Source organism: Microplitis demolitor, chromosome 1, assembly GCF_026212275.2.
Source record: "Microplitis demolitor isolate Queensland-Clemson2020A chromosome 1, iyMicDemo2.1a, whole genome shotgun sequence".
Classification (NCBI taxonomy): Eukaryota; Metazoa; Arthropoda; class Insecta; order Hymenoptera; family Braconidae; genus Microplitis; species Microplitis demolitor.
Window position 1 is genome coordinate 2037495 of NC_068545.1, and position 13314 is coordinate 2050808.

Below are 13314 nucleotides of genomic sequence, written 5' to 3' on the forward strand. Positions count from 1 at the left end.
TTTTTACATCCTCAAGGCCGACTCGTTCCTGCTAGATCATGGAAACCTGTTTATTGAACTACAGACTGAGGATCTTGGCCTTACACCCGAACTTGTATTGGACTTATAAAGATATAAAGTAGACAAAAAAATGTATTCAGCACGAATTACCTGTAAGTTTAAAATATTTTCCTTCTATTTGTATATTTTTACTGTTAGATTTTTCTTACTTTTATTGCCTGTAATTTCAAATTTGTAAACGTTTAATTTTACAGATTGCAGACTTTTTTCTGGACATGGGAAAATAATAAATGTCAGAAGTTTTAGCTCGTACCCGGAAATTCTTGAGCCAGAACTTGCGGAAATAAGAAATGCCGGGACGTGGAAAAATGAAAGAATAATAGTGTCATCGCAGAACAGAAATATTAAACTAAATACTGGTCATAAAGTTCTGAACTTTTGTGCAAATAATTATTTAGGATTATCGGTAATCAAATAAAATATTTAAATTTTAATTATTTATTTTTATTAAGAGTTTGAATTTAATTTTAAAAAACTAGGACAACCAAGAGCTGATTACTGCGGCAAAAGAAGCGCTAGATAAATACGGAGCAGGATTAAGTTCCGTGAGATTTATTTGCGGAACCCAAGACATACATCGGGAATTGGAGTCGAAAATCGCAGAGTTTCATGGGCGAGAAGATGCGATCGTTTACGCCTCGTGTTTTGACGCGAACGCGGGTCTCTTTGAGATCCTGTTGAAGCCGGAGGACGCGGTGATAAGTGACGAACTGAATCACGCTTCGATTATCGACGGGATCCGTCTCTGCAAGGCCCAGAAGTTCCGGTACAAGCACCGGGATCTCGCTGACCTGGAAGCCAAACTCCAGGAAGCCCAGTCAGCTCGTCTGAGGCTCATCGCAACTGATGGTGTCTTTTCGATGGACGGTAATTTCGCTCCGCTGCCAGAGATAATTAATCTAGCGAAGAAGTACAACGCGATTACTTTTGTTGATGACTGTCATGCCACCGGATTCATTGGCAAAACCGGCAGGTATTTTTTCAATGATCACTCATATATTTTTAAACTTTAAAGTCATTGTCAATTTCAGAGGCACTGAAGAATATTTCAATCAATTGGGAAAAGTTGACATCATTAACTCGACATTAGGAAAAGCATTGGGTGGAGCTGCTGGTGGATATACTACTGGTTCAAAAAAACTTATTGACTTGCTAAGACAACGCAGCAGACCTTATTTATTTTCCAACGCTTTGCCGCCGCCAGTTGTTGCTGTTGGGATTAAAGTAATTAAAAAATTTGACTGTAATATTTTCATATAAATTATTAATATTATAAATTTGTAGGCAATTGAGTTAATTATGAACAATCCATCACTGATGAGTCGCGTTGAGGAAAACACTCAGCGTTTTCGAAACGCAATGACCTCAGCGGGATTTGTAATGAGTGGCGACAATCATCCAATAGCTCCAGTAATGCTCGGCGATGCTAAATTAGCATCCACATTTGCTGATAAAATGCTCGGGAGAGGGATATATGTAATAGGATTCAGTTACCCGGTGGTGCCGAAAGGCAAAGCACGAATTCGTGTTCAACTGAGTGCGTTACACACTCGGGAAGATATTGATCGCACAGTAGAGGCTTTCATTGAAATAGGCCGGGGGCTCAATGTGATATAAATTTATATTTTTATACAATATATTTTTGTTATCTAAATAATTATAAAATACTTTTTGTACATGATATTTATTTACTTTCCTCGGTGATTTTAACGAGCAATCGGTCTTTTGCTACGGTGTCACCCACTACGCAGAGAATTTCCTCGACGACTCCATCTGAGGATGCTCGGATCAGATGCTAGATAATTGGGTTTATTAGTAAAATATAAATATATATATGATGGATATAAATAATGAACGAACCTCCATTTTCATTGCGACAATTACCAGCAACGCGTCTCCTTTCTTTACGGAATCGTTACGAGACACGAGAATTTTATCTACGACTCCAGGAATAGGACTCACTGCCGCGCCAGTCAAGTCGGATTTTATATTTATTTTAGATAGAAATTCCGGCTGCGGGGTGTTTAATTTCCAAGCACGATCCTTAAAAATGGTTAATTAATGAGCCATTAAGTCTTAACAGTTGCAAATAAAAAAAGAAAAGCAATTACATTAGTAAATATATGGAGCTCATCATTAATTTTAACGATTCTGGTCTTTGTTTTTTTTCCCTCGACCTCTGATCTTAACTCAAGAATATTATCTCCCTGAGTCAAGGTACCTATGACCTTTCTCCAAGGTCCAATACCATTAACTTGCATTGAATAGACTTCTGGCTCCGTGTACTTGACATCTACGATTAATTTTTTGTCATCAAATAAAAATTTAAATTGCTTGGAGAGCGAGTGGTTTACTCGGAACCCCAACTCTGTATTGAACGGACTCCAGGGATTTTGCCCACCCACAGCAGCTTTTAAACAAACTAAATCTTCGTAGAGTATTGCGGCAAGCGCCGCTTGACATAAAATATCACTAGGAACCTGTAGCTTTGGGAACAATGAATCTCTACACTCTTCTATGAATCCCGTATGTACTGCGCCAGCTTCAAAATTTTTATGCCCACACAAGTCTTTCAGAAACTCGATGTTGGTTTCTACGCCGGCGATCTGCGGACATTAAATTTACTTTTAAATTCTTGCCATCTTCCATCAGTTGAATAATAAATAAATCAAGTACAAGTACATTGTAATCAGATAATTTTATTTTCAAAAGTCTGAGCGCTTCGCTGCGGTCACTTCCCCAGACTACTAATTTAGCGATCATCGGATCATAATAAACAGAGACTTGGTCGCCCTGCCTAACTCCGGTTTCAACTCTGACATTTTCATCAGCCTCCGGCGGTGTGAGATGCAGCAGCGGTCCCGCGCGTGGTAGAAATCCACCCCGAGGATCCTAAAAATATAAAACAAAGTTATTTTAATTATTAATTATTTTTGAGTACAAGTACAAGGTACTTAGTATACTCTAGTTACTATTATAAAGTATAATGTCATGCCTCTGCATAAATTCTGGCTTCGAACGCGTGACCTCTAATGGTAATATCCCGCTGTGCAAGTGGAAGTTTTTCACCAGCCGCAACTTTTAATTGCCACTCAACGAGATCTAACCCAGTGATGGCTTCAGTAACTGGATGCTCGACTTGTAACCGTGTATTCATCTCCATAAAATAGAAACTGTGATCATTTTGGTCCATTATAAATTCAACAGTACCAGCGCCGACGTATCCGACTGCTTTGGCGGCTCGCACGGCAGCCTCGCCCAGTTTTATACGAGTTTCTTCAGATAATCCTGGCTATAAATAAATAACAACTCATGACTTTGTAATAAAAATATTATTTGAAGTATAATTACAGCGGGCGCTTCTTCAATTATTTTCTGGTGTCGTCTCTGAACAGAACAGTCGCGTTCGAATAAATAAACAGCATTTCCGTGAGTGTCAGCGAACACTTGGACCTCGACATGTCGTGGATCCAGAACGTATTTTTCCAAAAGAACATCAGAGTCTCCAAAGGACTTGATCGCTTCAGTACGCGCTGACTCCAGGGCTTCGAAAAATTTATTTTCTTCTTCTGCTATTCTCATGCCTTTGCCACCGCCACCCCGTACGGCTTTTATCATCACAGGGAAACCTATTTTCCTAGCTTCCGCTAAAAGGATTTCGTTACTTTGATCACTCGAGTGATAGCCTTCAATAATAGGAACTCCAGCTCTACTCATTATTTCTTTAGAAGTGCTTTTTATCCCCATATCTCTTATAGCGCTCGCCGGAGGCCCGATAAATATTATTTTTTCCCTCTGACAAAGCTGCGCGAACTCCATGTTCTCTGACAGGAAACCATATCCTGGATGTATGGCCGTACATTTTGTTTTTTTAGCAACCGATATTATTTTGTCTTGCCTCAGGTAGCTTTCACTTGAAGCTGACGGACCTATGTAGTAACTTTCATCAGCCAGGTCTGCGTGCATTGAGTCTCTATCAGCGTCGCTGTAAACAGCAACCGTTTTTACACCAAGTTTCCTGGCTGTCCTCATCACCCGGCATGCTATTTCTCCGCGATTTGCTATCAGTACCTATCAATAAATTTAAATCATCAGTTCATCCGAGCTGTCATTCATATAAATAAATAATTACTTTAGTAATCGCAGTACTCAAGACTCCAGACGCTGAGAACTCACGTTCATTTTTCAGGAAAACTGATTTCCTGTAAAAAAAAACAAAAGTAAAAGACCCAGTGATTGACATGGTACTAATTATTGACAGAGATTTAATTATTTATTAATAATTGCAGATTTTAATTTTTATAAATAATTTTTTATTGATAAATCTTACCTTCGACAAAAAGTTTTACTTAGATGATACATAATTAGTCAATTAATTACTATTTTATAATAAAAATAAATTGTATCATATAACTTATGGTATAAATTCTTCCAAATATCTCATATTTATTCAATATATGTGAAACATACATTTGTAAAGGTCACGTTGATTATTTATGTATCATTAATTGAGATAAGATATCAAAATCATTTGCATGGAATTATAATCAATAAATTTTTTTTTTTGAATAAACTCCCGCGCAAATAATAAATTTATTAGAATTTTAAAATCTAAAATGAAAAATTTATGTAATTTAATTTTAAATAAATTATTTTTAAAAAAATTGTCATATATTTTTATAAACTATTTGTTTACATTACTGTCATAATAACAATATTTAAATCTGACATTAAAAAAGGCAGCACTTTCCAGCTGTCGAAATTCAAATTTACCGCCATCTCGCGCCGCTTTTTTGAATCCCTGCGACATTTGGGTTTTCGGTGATTACGTTACATAAAATAAGTGCATATTCTTCTAAGCACCGCAGGTTATAATTTGACAACGCGGACCAATAGCACCACGTGTTTGGACTTACAGGAGCCAATGAAAAATTGACACACGAGAGAATAACTGAATGATAAGTTATTGTTGCCGGTACATTCACGAAAGTTCATCTGTTTAGTTGTAATAACGATTAAATCATTGTCTGGTGGCCACGTGTAATTATTCGTGACATTTCTCCAGGTCAAAATACAAAAAATAAAATTTTAAAACTCAATATACGAATTATTTACTCCAATAATAAAAAGTAACTCATTGTATTTACAAGCGAACAAACTTTTTATTCAAACAGACAGTACCTGTCAAAATAATAGTTTTCCATAAAAATACTTGTTAATGTCTTCGTGAATTGTGAGTTTAAAAAAAAATTTTATCACTGAAAATGAAGTCGTCAGTACTAATGAGTTTCCTGGCAAGTCTGCTGTTAGCTCTCTATGTTGATGATGTTGCCTCGGTTGCTGTTATGAGTGTCGATTTAGGTAGCGAATGGATGAAAGTCGCTATCGTTTCTGTAAGTATCCATAGAATTTTCTAGACGTCTTAAAACTACGTAGAGTTTAAATTTATTTATGACGATAATGATGGTTTGAATTATTTAGCCTGGTGTTCCCATGGAGATTGCGTTGAACAAAGAATCCAAAAGAAAAACAGCAACGATGATTGCGTTTCGTGATGATGAAAGGGTATTTGGCGAAGACGCACAAATAGTTAGCGCTAAGTATCCCAAGAAGAGTTTTTTATATATCGTTGATTTGCTTGGTAAATCTATAGACAATCCGATGGTTGATTTGTACAGAAAAAGATTTCCTTACTATGAAATAGTAGCCGATGAGGAGCGCAACACTATTGCGTTTAAATTTGATGAAAACACTTTATATACTCCGGAAGTACTTTTAGCTCAGATATTAACAAAGTCGAAAGAGTTTGCCGAGAGTTCGGCGGGACAGAAAATAAATGAAGCTGTCATAACTGTTCCTGGTTACTTCAATCAAGCTGAGAGGAGAGCGGTGATGCAGGCTGCTGAGCTGGCTAATTTAAAAGTTTTGCAGCTAATAAATGATTATATGGCGGTGGCACTCAATTATGGAATTTTCCATCGCAAGGAAATCAATGACACCGCGCACTATATCATGTTTTATGATATGGGAGCCAGTTCGACGACTGCGACAGTGGTCAGCTACCAGAATGTCAAGACCAAAGACCGGGGATTCGTCGAGACGAGCCCGCAAGTGAGCATTCTAGGTGTCGGATATGACAGGACACTTGGAGGTCTTGAAGTACAGACTAGATTACAAAATTATTTAGCCAGCGAGTTTGATAAACTCAAGAAAACTAGTAACTCGGTGTTCAATAATCCGCGTTCCATGGCCAAGCTCTTCAAAGAAGCAGGTCGGGTTAAAAATGTTCTCAGCGCAAATGCTGATCATTATGCACAAGTTGAAAGTCTGCTCGATGACCAGGACTTTAAATTCCTCGTCACCAGAGAAAAACTCGAGGAACTGTGCTCAGATTTATTTGAACGGGTCATCCGTCCTATTAAAATGGCACTGGATACCTCAGGTAAGATTTTGATCGACGGAATTATTTGACTGTTATAAAAGTAATTAATCAATTAATTAATTGGTTGATAGCTTTGACAATGGATGTAATTTCCCAAGTGGTACTGGTTGGAGCCGGCACCAGAATGCCGAAAATTCAAGACATTTTAACCGAGTTCGTAGGAACTGATTTGTCGAAAAATATAAACACAGATGAAGCTGCTGCTCTGGGTGCTGTCTACAGAGCCGCTGATTTGAGTCAAGGTTTTAAAGTTACGAAATTTATTATTAAAGATGCGGTTATCTTTCCTATTCAAATTAATTTTGATAAGTCCAATGAAGAAAAGGGTAACAAACAGGTAAATATTATTATTAAGGGTTAAGAAATATTTTTATTTGAATATTTGAATTATTTTATTCAGGTACGAAGGACATTATTTGGCAGAATGAATTCTTATCCTCAAAAAAAAATAATAACTTTCAATAAACGTAAGGGAGATTTTTCGTTTTCTGTTAATTACGCTGATCTTGATCATCTACCAGCTCATGAAATTCAGTAAGTTGCAGTAGTAATTATTATTTAATTATTTAATTAATGGTAGAGTAGCTAAGTATGGTCGGATAATTTTTATTTATGAAAATCCATCAACAGAGCGATTGGAAGTTTGAATATATCGATAATAGAACTCTCGGGAGTTGCTGAAGCACTTGAGAAACAAGCTAAGGAAGGTGCTGAGAGCAAGGGTATCAAAGCTCACTTCCTCATGGACGACAGCGGTCTCCTTAACCTGGTAAATGTTGAAGCTGTTGCTGAGAAAACAATTACTGAAGTTAAAGACGAGGGCACTTTGTCCAAGTTAGGTTCAACTATAAGTCAACTTTTCTCTGGTATATATTTTTTATCGTTAGTTTACTTAAATAAAACTTAAATGACTTTGATAATTAAATTACAATGTAGGAGCTGAAGAAACTGATCAGGTAGAAAAGTCTGAAGAGCCACTCAAGGAAGAAGTTAAACCCGTTCATGAAGAACCAGAGCAGGCGACGAAATCCGAGGAAAAAGTTAAGACTGATAATGAGACTAAAGCCGAGGATAAATCCTCAAATCAAACAGAAACTAAAGTTGAAAAGAAGCCGACTTTGACTATTCTTAAGGAGCCAATAAGTGCTTCGGAAACTAAATTTGGACCCCAAGAATTAGTCGGCGATAAATTACAAGCTTCTATTGAAACGTAAGTTTTATTCTTTTAATTATCACTGGTATCAGTAATTGATGGTGATTTTTTGTTTAGATTACGGCTACTTGATGAACGCGATATGGAAAAAGTCAAGCGAGAAACAGCGCAAAATAACTTGGAGTCATTTGTCATCAATACACTGCAGCATCTGTTGTCTGATGAGTACAAGCAGGCGTCGACACCCAAAGAAATTGAAGAAATAACAAAACTATGCCAGGAGACGTCCGATTGGCTCTACGAAGACGGCTTTGACGCAACAGCAGAATTGTACGAACAAAAATTAGTTGAATTGAAAGAAAAAACCGCCGGGATTTACGAACGCGTTTTCGAACATCGCGAGCGCCCTGATGTACTCGCGGGCATGCGGTCGATGTTGAATGCCAGCAATGTGTTTCTGAGTAACATGAAAAATATCCAGGGTGCTGATCAAATATTCACGCAAGTGGAAACTGAGAAATTAGAAAAAATGATTAATGAAACTCAGGTAAATTAAATTTCGAATTAAATTACCGTCGAGTAATTAATTTTATTAAATTATTTTTTTATTTATAGGAGTACCATGACTTGGTTGTTAAAACAACGAGCGAAACTCCCCTGTACGAGCCGATAAAATACTCAGTCCGCGACATTGCCAATAAAATGGCTCTGCTTGACCGCGAAGTAAAGTATCTAGTGAACAAGGCTAAGATATGGAAACCCAAGCAGGAGACCGGGAACCAGACTGAGAAAGCCGAGGAAAAACCAAAAGCAAGTGAATCCACTGATTCCGCGCCAAACACCACGGACAGTGATGAGGAAGTGACGTTCGATACCGAAGACATCGAGAGCAAACCAGCGGAAGAGCCAACTGCTGACTCCGCGCCTCTACCCTCAGATTCTACTGCAGAAAAACCTGAAAGTAAAGAAGATAAACATCAAGAACTTTAAAACGCGTGTATTTTAGAAAAAAATTTCTTCATATTTAATAATAATAATTGTTTTTTTTCCTCTATTGGTTACATTGCCGAGAAATGAAAAAAAATTTATCATCATTCAAAAACTTTTACATTTATCTAGAACTTATAATATATATATATGCGGTAAGCGATTTCTTTTTCTTTTTTTTATAAATACGCCTGCACAAGTCCGCGTAAATGCAAATCATGTACAGTATTGATTACAATTATATAAATTACCATCGACAAATTTTCCATTAAAAGATTCATACAAATTTAATTTAATTTTTTTTTTAATTAATTAATTATTATTATTATTGTTATTTCATTACTCGTCATTCATATTTTAAAGTAATAGATTTACCGACTTAGGGATAAATAATAAATGACATTTATATATATTTATATATTTAAATTAACAAATATTACGGATACAAACTTACGAGGAGGTCCGTTTGTTCATTTTATAATTAAAATTTAGGATTATGTGGGAGAATTAATATTAATAATAATAAAATTGTGTAACTGCTGGTGAAATTATCGGCTAACATTTATTTATTTTATTTTTCTTCTCTCTTTTATTACTTTTTATTTCATTTGTTCATTTGTCTTTAAATATATAAGTGAATAATTCAAACCATTACTTAAAAATGATAAATTAAAATTACTATTTATCTTTTTCTTTAATTTTAAAAGTAATCATGTACATAGAGAGTGAATGCGAGTTTTGATACTTATAAATATTGGCTCTTCCTTGGTCAGTTAACCAACTGCATTTTTTTTATTTACTGTTATTGTTATATTAATAATTACAATTATAATTATCAATATTATTATTATTATTATTTATCATTTAATAACTATGATCGTACAGAAAAAAATTACAGGAACATTTGAATCGGAACCGCGAATTTTAAATTAAAATCAGGCGGGAGTTTTAATTATCAATTATAAATAATTAATAGCAAATAATCACCCGTCAGTTCATTCAAAATAATGCAAAGGTATTTTTTGTTTTTTAATTAACTTTTATATGAATATAAAAAAAGAAACTTCAAACTTTATATTATTATCATTATTATTTTAATATTTTTATATAACTTAAAATTATTGTCGAATCAACTAAGTACTTTAATAATTTTTAACTTTAATCTTTAATATTGAAAACAGCTATTATCAAAAACAAAAATTAAAAAAAAAAAAAATATATATATGACATATTTCAGTCTCAATGAAAAAATATCGTTGCCGTCAAATTGATAAACCGGAATGCCATTAATTCAGAAGTATCTATTCTTGTTCTTGTTATTATTATTATTATTATTATAATTATTATTATTATTGTTATTATTGATGATATTATTATAATTGATGTCGATGGTACAATTAATTCATCATATACGGGTGTACTGTAGTTAATTAAAGATGTTATGTTATTATTATTATTATTATTTTCTCTGTTTTTGACTAATGTTGAACTTTTGACAGCTGGGATATCGGCTGGATTGAAGAAAGTTCCTCTAAGAGGCCCATGCCGGCGGCTACTCCACTCATATTTTCCTGCCCAGCCGATCCAGCTGGCAATGGGTTCATTGTCTCGTTATGGGCACCTGCAAAAATTAACACATTTTATTTTATTTTATTTTAAATACCATCATTTTTTTGATTGTGAAAAGACCGTTTTAAATGATTCGTTAATTTTTTTTTTGGGTCTTCTATATTTTTCACGCGCATCTACTACGCGCAGTTGAATTTTAACGCGACTTCTCTTATTTATTTAATCTCGGTACACTTTTTTTTTAATTTAACAGATAACGATTTAATTATTTTATATTTTTTTTGCTGCCAAATTAAAATGGCCGGTAAAAAAGTTTCTAGATGAGTAGAAATTTCTATTTTTGTTCACGACAAAAGTGTACCGGAAGTGAGCATTACCATTAAATACTAAATTTAACTGTAAACAGTTAAAAATAAATATTTTTCGTGATTTCGACTTGAAAAAAAAGGAAGTAAAAAATTTCTATTCTAATGAACGTAAAAAAAAATAAAAAAAAATATTGATGGTGACATTACCTGAGTTGCTACTCACCTACAGGCATCGAGCCTGTCATGGGAGTAGGTGAAGACGAGACCATTGTCAATCGACCTTGGTCTTTTACTATTGGGTCTGAAATAAGTAAATATTAGGATGAAATCACCATTTGAATAATTAAAATTATCAATAAGTAATTAAAGATAAAGCTTACAAAAATAAGGATGATCCATTGCTTCTCGCGCGGTTAATCTCTCGTAGTGATCGTAGCGCAAAAGTTTGTCTAGGAAATCGAGGCTCTCGGGAGAGACAAGATGTTGGTTTTCCGAGTGGACGAAACGCTCCCAGCGTTTGCGAGAGTGGCGACCCAGAATGTCATTGAATCGCGGGTCTAGCTCGATATGATATTTGTCAAGGTACTCGAAGAGTTCCTCGGTCCCTAGTACCTTGGCGATCCTCACCAGCTGGTCATAGTTGTCGTGTCCGTGGAAGAACGGTTCTTTCCTAAATATCATGCTCGCGAGCATGCAGCCCAGTGACCACATGTCCAAAGAGTAGTCGTACATCTGCAATCATTACGTTAATTAATATTCAGCAATGCAATAATAATTATTATTATCAAATTAATGAGTATGTTATAGTACCTGATAGTCAACAAGCAATTCTGGTCCCTTGAAATATCGTGATGCAACACGAACATTGTATTCCTGTCCCGGATGATAAAATTCAGCTAATCCCCAATCAATCAAACGAAGCTTACGATTCTCGTGGTCGATCATTACATTGTGCGGCTTAACATCTCTGTGCATAATGCCCATGCTGTGGCAATAGTCCAATGCCTATTAGTTTTAAAAATTAAATAAATAAATATCGATAGTTAAATTTAATATTATCATAAAGTTAGCAGACAATTAACAATTTTTTTTTCTACATAAATCAATTACGAATTACTAAAAGTTATTAGACGTCGGCTAACTTCAGTATAATAAATTTTATAAAAAAATATTAAAAATAAATACTTTAAGGAGTTCATAGAGGTAATATCTAATATCATAATCCGTAAGGGTTTGATAAAGTTGTTTGAAGTCTGTATTATTGACGTATTCAAATATTAATGCCGGTGTCCTTGAAACAGGATCTTTAACAACAGCTTGCAGTGTTATTATATTAGTTCCGCCTCGAAGATTCTCGAGGATTTTTATTTCCCGTTTTATCTTCTTCTTCTTCACCGGCTATAATTACCAACAATTATTATTATCATTATTTCAATGATTAACCAACATCGTTTTATAATAATAATAATAATAAAAATAAAAATACCTTCAATATTTTCACAACACACTTTTCATTGTTTGTGACATTGATAGCTTCAAATACTTCACTGTATTTACCTCTACCTAATTTTCTTACTAACTGATAATCGTCTTGTTGTCTGTAAGCAAACGATAAAACCCAATGGTATCAAGTTACAGTCATAATTACTTCATATATATACACATATATATATATAAATATATATATAATAATAAATACTTACCCCCAGTCGACTACGTATGATTCATAATCCCAATACTCTCTCGGTTTATGTGAATTAACATCAGCATAAACACGTGCTCTGCTCGGTAATGCCATTTCCTCGTATATTTTGGAGCAAATATATTTGATATCGTTAACACTATTGATTAATGGACTTAATTTAACTCTATTACGTAAAATATTACTAATTAATTCTGCACCAGCATAGCCGCACACCAAACGACTACCATGTAAATTTTTCACCAGCCCTGAAATTCAAATAAAAAAAAAAAATTGTTTAGTCTACTAATCAATTAAATAAATAATCAATCACTTAAATTACCAGCGTATAATTATTAATAGTGATGGTAATTAATGAGTTGGTTAAATTACTGGTTAAAAAATCAACTTGGAGAAAAAGTGTATCAGTAATTGATGGTATTGATGTCTCATATGAACATAACCTGATTGTCAGTCATCAGATAAATTATAAATCCTACAAAATAATTTTGAAATGAAAAAAAAATTTAAAAAAAAAAAAAAACAAATGACGGCAAGTTAATGAGAGAAATAAATTTTTTTGACATAAAATATATAAAATTAATAAAAAATAATACTGAGTATACACACCCACAGACCGTGGGTTAAAAAAAAAAGTTTTATATTATCATGCATCTGTAATATATATGATTGTCTTGAAATAATGAGTGTGAGTGCGGTATGATAAAGATAAAAGGTCTTACCTAGAGCATACCGTACACCAGTAGTAAAAAAAATATTAAAACTTATTGATAATATTTAACAGTAATAATATATTAATTATTAAATTAATAATAATTAACCACGCGATCCACGTAAGTCGATTAATTTACGAAGACCCGGCTTCTCAAACGAACACAATCCAAGATGGAAGCCGGGGTCTGCTCTGCCGCCAACTTTGAAAACCCGCCGTCAGTTTATTAATTCAACTTCTCGGTGATCATTTGCTGGGTACGACATTTTGTCTAGAAAATGATTCCATTGGCGCGCGCCATTTTACCCGCCAATAAATGACAGTCTTTTATATCAGCAGCCGTGGCAGCTAAAAGAGTTCGTCTATTGGTTGAATTAGTCA

At 34.4% G+C, this 13314-nt stretch overlaps 4 protein-coding genes across 5 annotated transcripts; 2 read left to right on the forward strand and 2 right to left on the reverse strand.

Moving 5' to 3' along the window:
• The first annotated feature begins 24 nt into the window (after positions 1-24).
• On the forward strand, positions 25-1741 carry LOC103568924 (2-amino-3-ketobutyrate coenzyme A ligase, mitochondrial). Its single transcript, XM_008545965.2, has 5 exons — positions 25-152; positions 255-466; positions 540-1033; positions 1092-1284; positions 1345-1741. Exons 1-5 carry the CDS (start codon positions 131-133, stop codon positions 1675-1677), a joined length of 1254 nt encoding a protein of 417 aa, XP_008544187.1. The 5' UTR covers positions 25-130; the 3' UTR covers positions 1678-1741.
• On the reverse strand, positions 1664-4515 carry LOC103568933 (methylcrotonoyl-CoA carboxylase subunit alpha, mitochondrial). Its single transcript, XM_008545978.3, has 8 exons — positions 4391-4515; positions 4193-4262; positions 3412-4131; positions 3056-3352; positions 2743-2952; positions 2172-2666; positions 1921-2103; positions 1664-1855 (listed from the first exon to the last, which is right to left on the reverse strand). The coding sequence occupies exons 1-8, from the start codon at positions 4420-4422 to the stop codon at positions 1745-1747; spliced, it is 2118 nt and encodes a 705-aa protein (XP_008544200.1). The 5' UTR covers positions 4423-4515; the 3' UTR covers positions 1664-1744.
• Positions 4516-4932: 417 nt separating this feature from the next.
• On the forward strand, positions 4933-8933 carry LOC103568918 (hypoxia up-regulated protein 1). The gene is made up of 8 exons (XM_008545952.3): positions 4933-5453; positions 5542-6502; positions 6574-6839; positions 6903-7036; positions 7133-7368; positions 7439-7712; positions 7773-8202; positions 8271-8933. The coding sequence occupies exons 1-8, from the start codon at positions 5325-5327 to the stop codon at positions 8643-8645; spliced, it is 2805 nt and encodes a 934-aa protein (XP_008544174.1). The 5' UTR covers positions 4933-5324; the 3' UTR covers positions 8646-8933.
• A 252-nt stretch (positions 8934-9185) lies between these two features.
• On the reverse strand, positions 9186-13136 carry LOC103568907 (casein kinase II subunit alpha). Of its 2 annotated transcripts, XM_014439786.2 has the most exons (9): positions 12944-13136; positions 12544-12696; positions 12223-12469; positions 12006-12117; positions 11705-11917; positions 11330-11524; positions 10900-11251; positions 10727-10820; positions 9186-10263 (listed from the first exon to the last, which is right to left on the reverse strand). In XM_014439786.2, the coding sequence occupies exons 3-8, from the start codon at positions 12315-12317 to the stop codon at positions 10735-10737; spliced, it is 1053 nt and encodes a 350-aa protein (XP_014295272.1). In that variant the 5' UTR covers positions 12318-12469; positions 12544-12696; positions 12944-13136; the 3' UTR covers positions 9186-10263; positions 10727-10734. The 2 variants fall into 2 exon arrangements, with proteins under 2 accessions (XP_014295272.1, XP_053597274.1); XM_053741299.1 differs by lacking the exon at positions 12544-12696.
• Positions 13137-13314: the final 178 nt, after the last annotated feature.

Coding starts and splice junctions, on each gene's coding strand:
- LOC103568933 (XM_008545978.3), bottom strand. CDS start 4,422: ATGTATCATCTAAGTAAAACTTTTTGTCGAAG. Junction 2,667..2,742: donor TAAAATTATCTGATTACAAT/GTACTTGTACTT, acceptor TAATGTCCGCAG/ATCGCCGGCGTAGAAACCAA. Junction 1,856..1,920: donor TTGTCGCAATGAAAATGGAG/GTTCGTTCATTA, acceptor CCAATTATCTAG/CATCTGATCCGAGCATCCTC.
- LOC103568924 (XM_008545965.2), top strand. CDS start 131: ATGTATTCAGCACGAATTACCT. Junction 1,034..1,091: donor TTCATTGGCAAAACCGGCAG/GTATTTTTTCAA, acceptor TGTCAATTTCAG/AGGCACTGAAGAATATTTCA. Junction 1,285..1,344: donor TTGTTGCTGTTGGGATTAAA/GTAATTAAAAAA, acceptor ATAAATTTGTAG/GCAATTGAGTTAATTATGAA.
- LOC103568918 (XM_008545952.3), top strand. CDS start 5,325: ATGAAGTCGTCAGTACTAATGAGTTTCCTGGCAAGTCTGCTGTTAGCT. Junction 5,454..5,541: donor TGAAAGTCGCTATCGTTTCT/GTAAGTATCCAT, acceptor TGAATTATTTAG/CCTGGTGTTCCCATGGAGAT. Junction 8,203..8,270: donor AAATGATTAATGAAACTCAG/GTAAATTAAATT, acceptor TTTTATTTATAG/GAGTACCATGACTTGGTTGT.
- LOC103568907 (XM_053741299.1), bottom strand. CDS start 12,317: ATGGCATTACCGAGCAGAGCACGTGTTTATGCTGATGTTAATTCACAT. Junction 12,118..12,222: donor TCATACGTAGTCGACTGGGG/GTAAGTATTTAT, acceptor GTTTGCTTACAG/ACAACAAGACGATTATCAGT. Junction 11,525..11,704: donor ACCTCTATGAACTCCTTAAA/GTATTTATTTTT, acceptor TAAAACTAATAG/GCATTGGACTATTGCCACAG.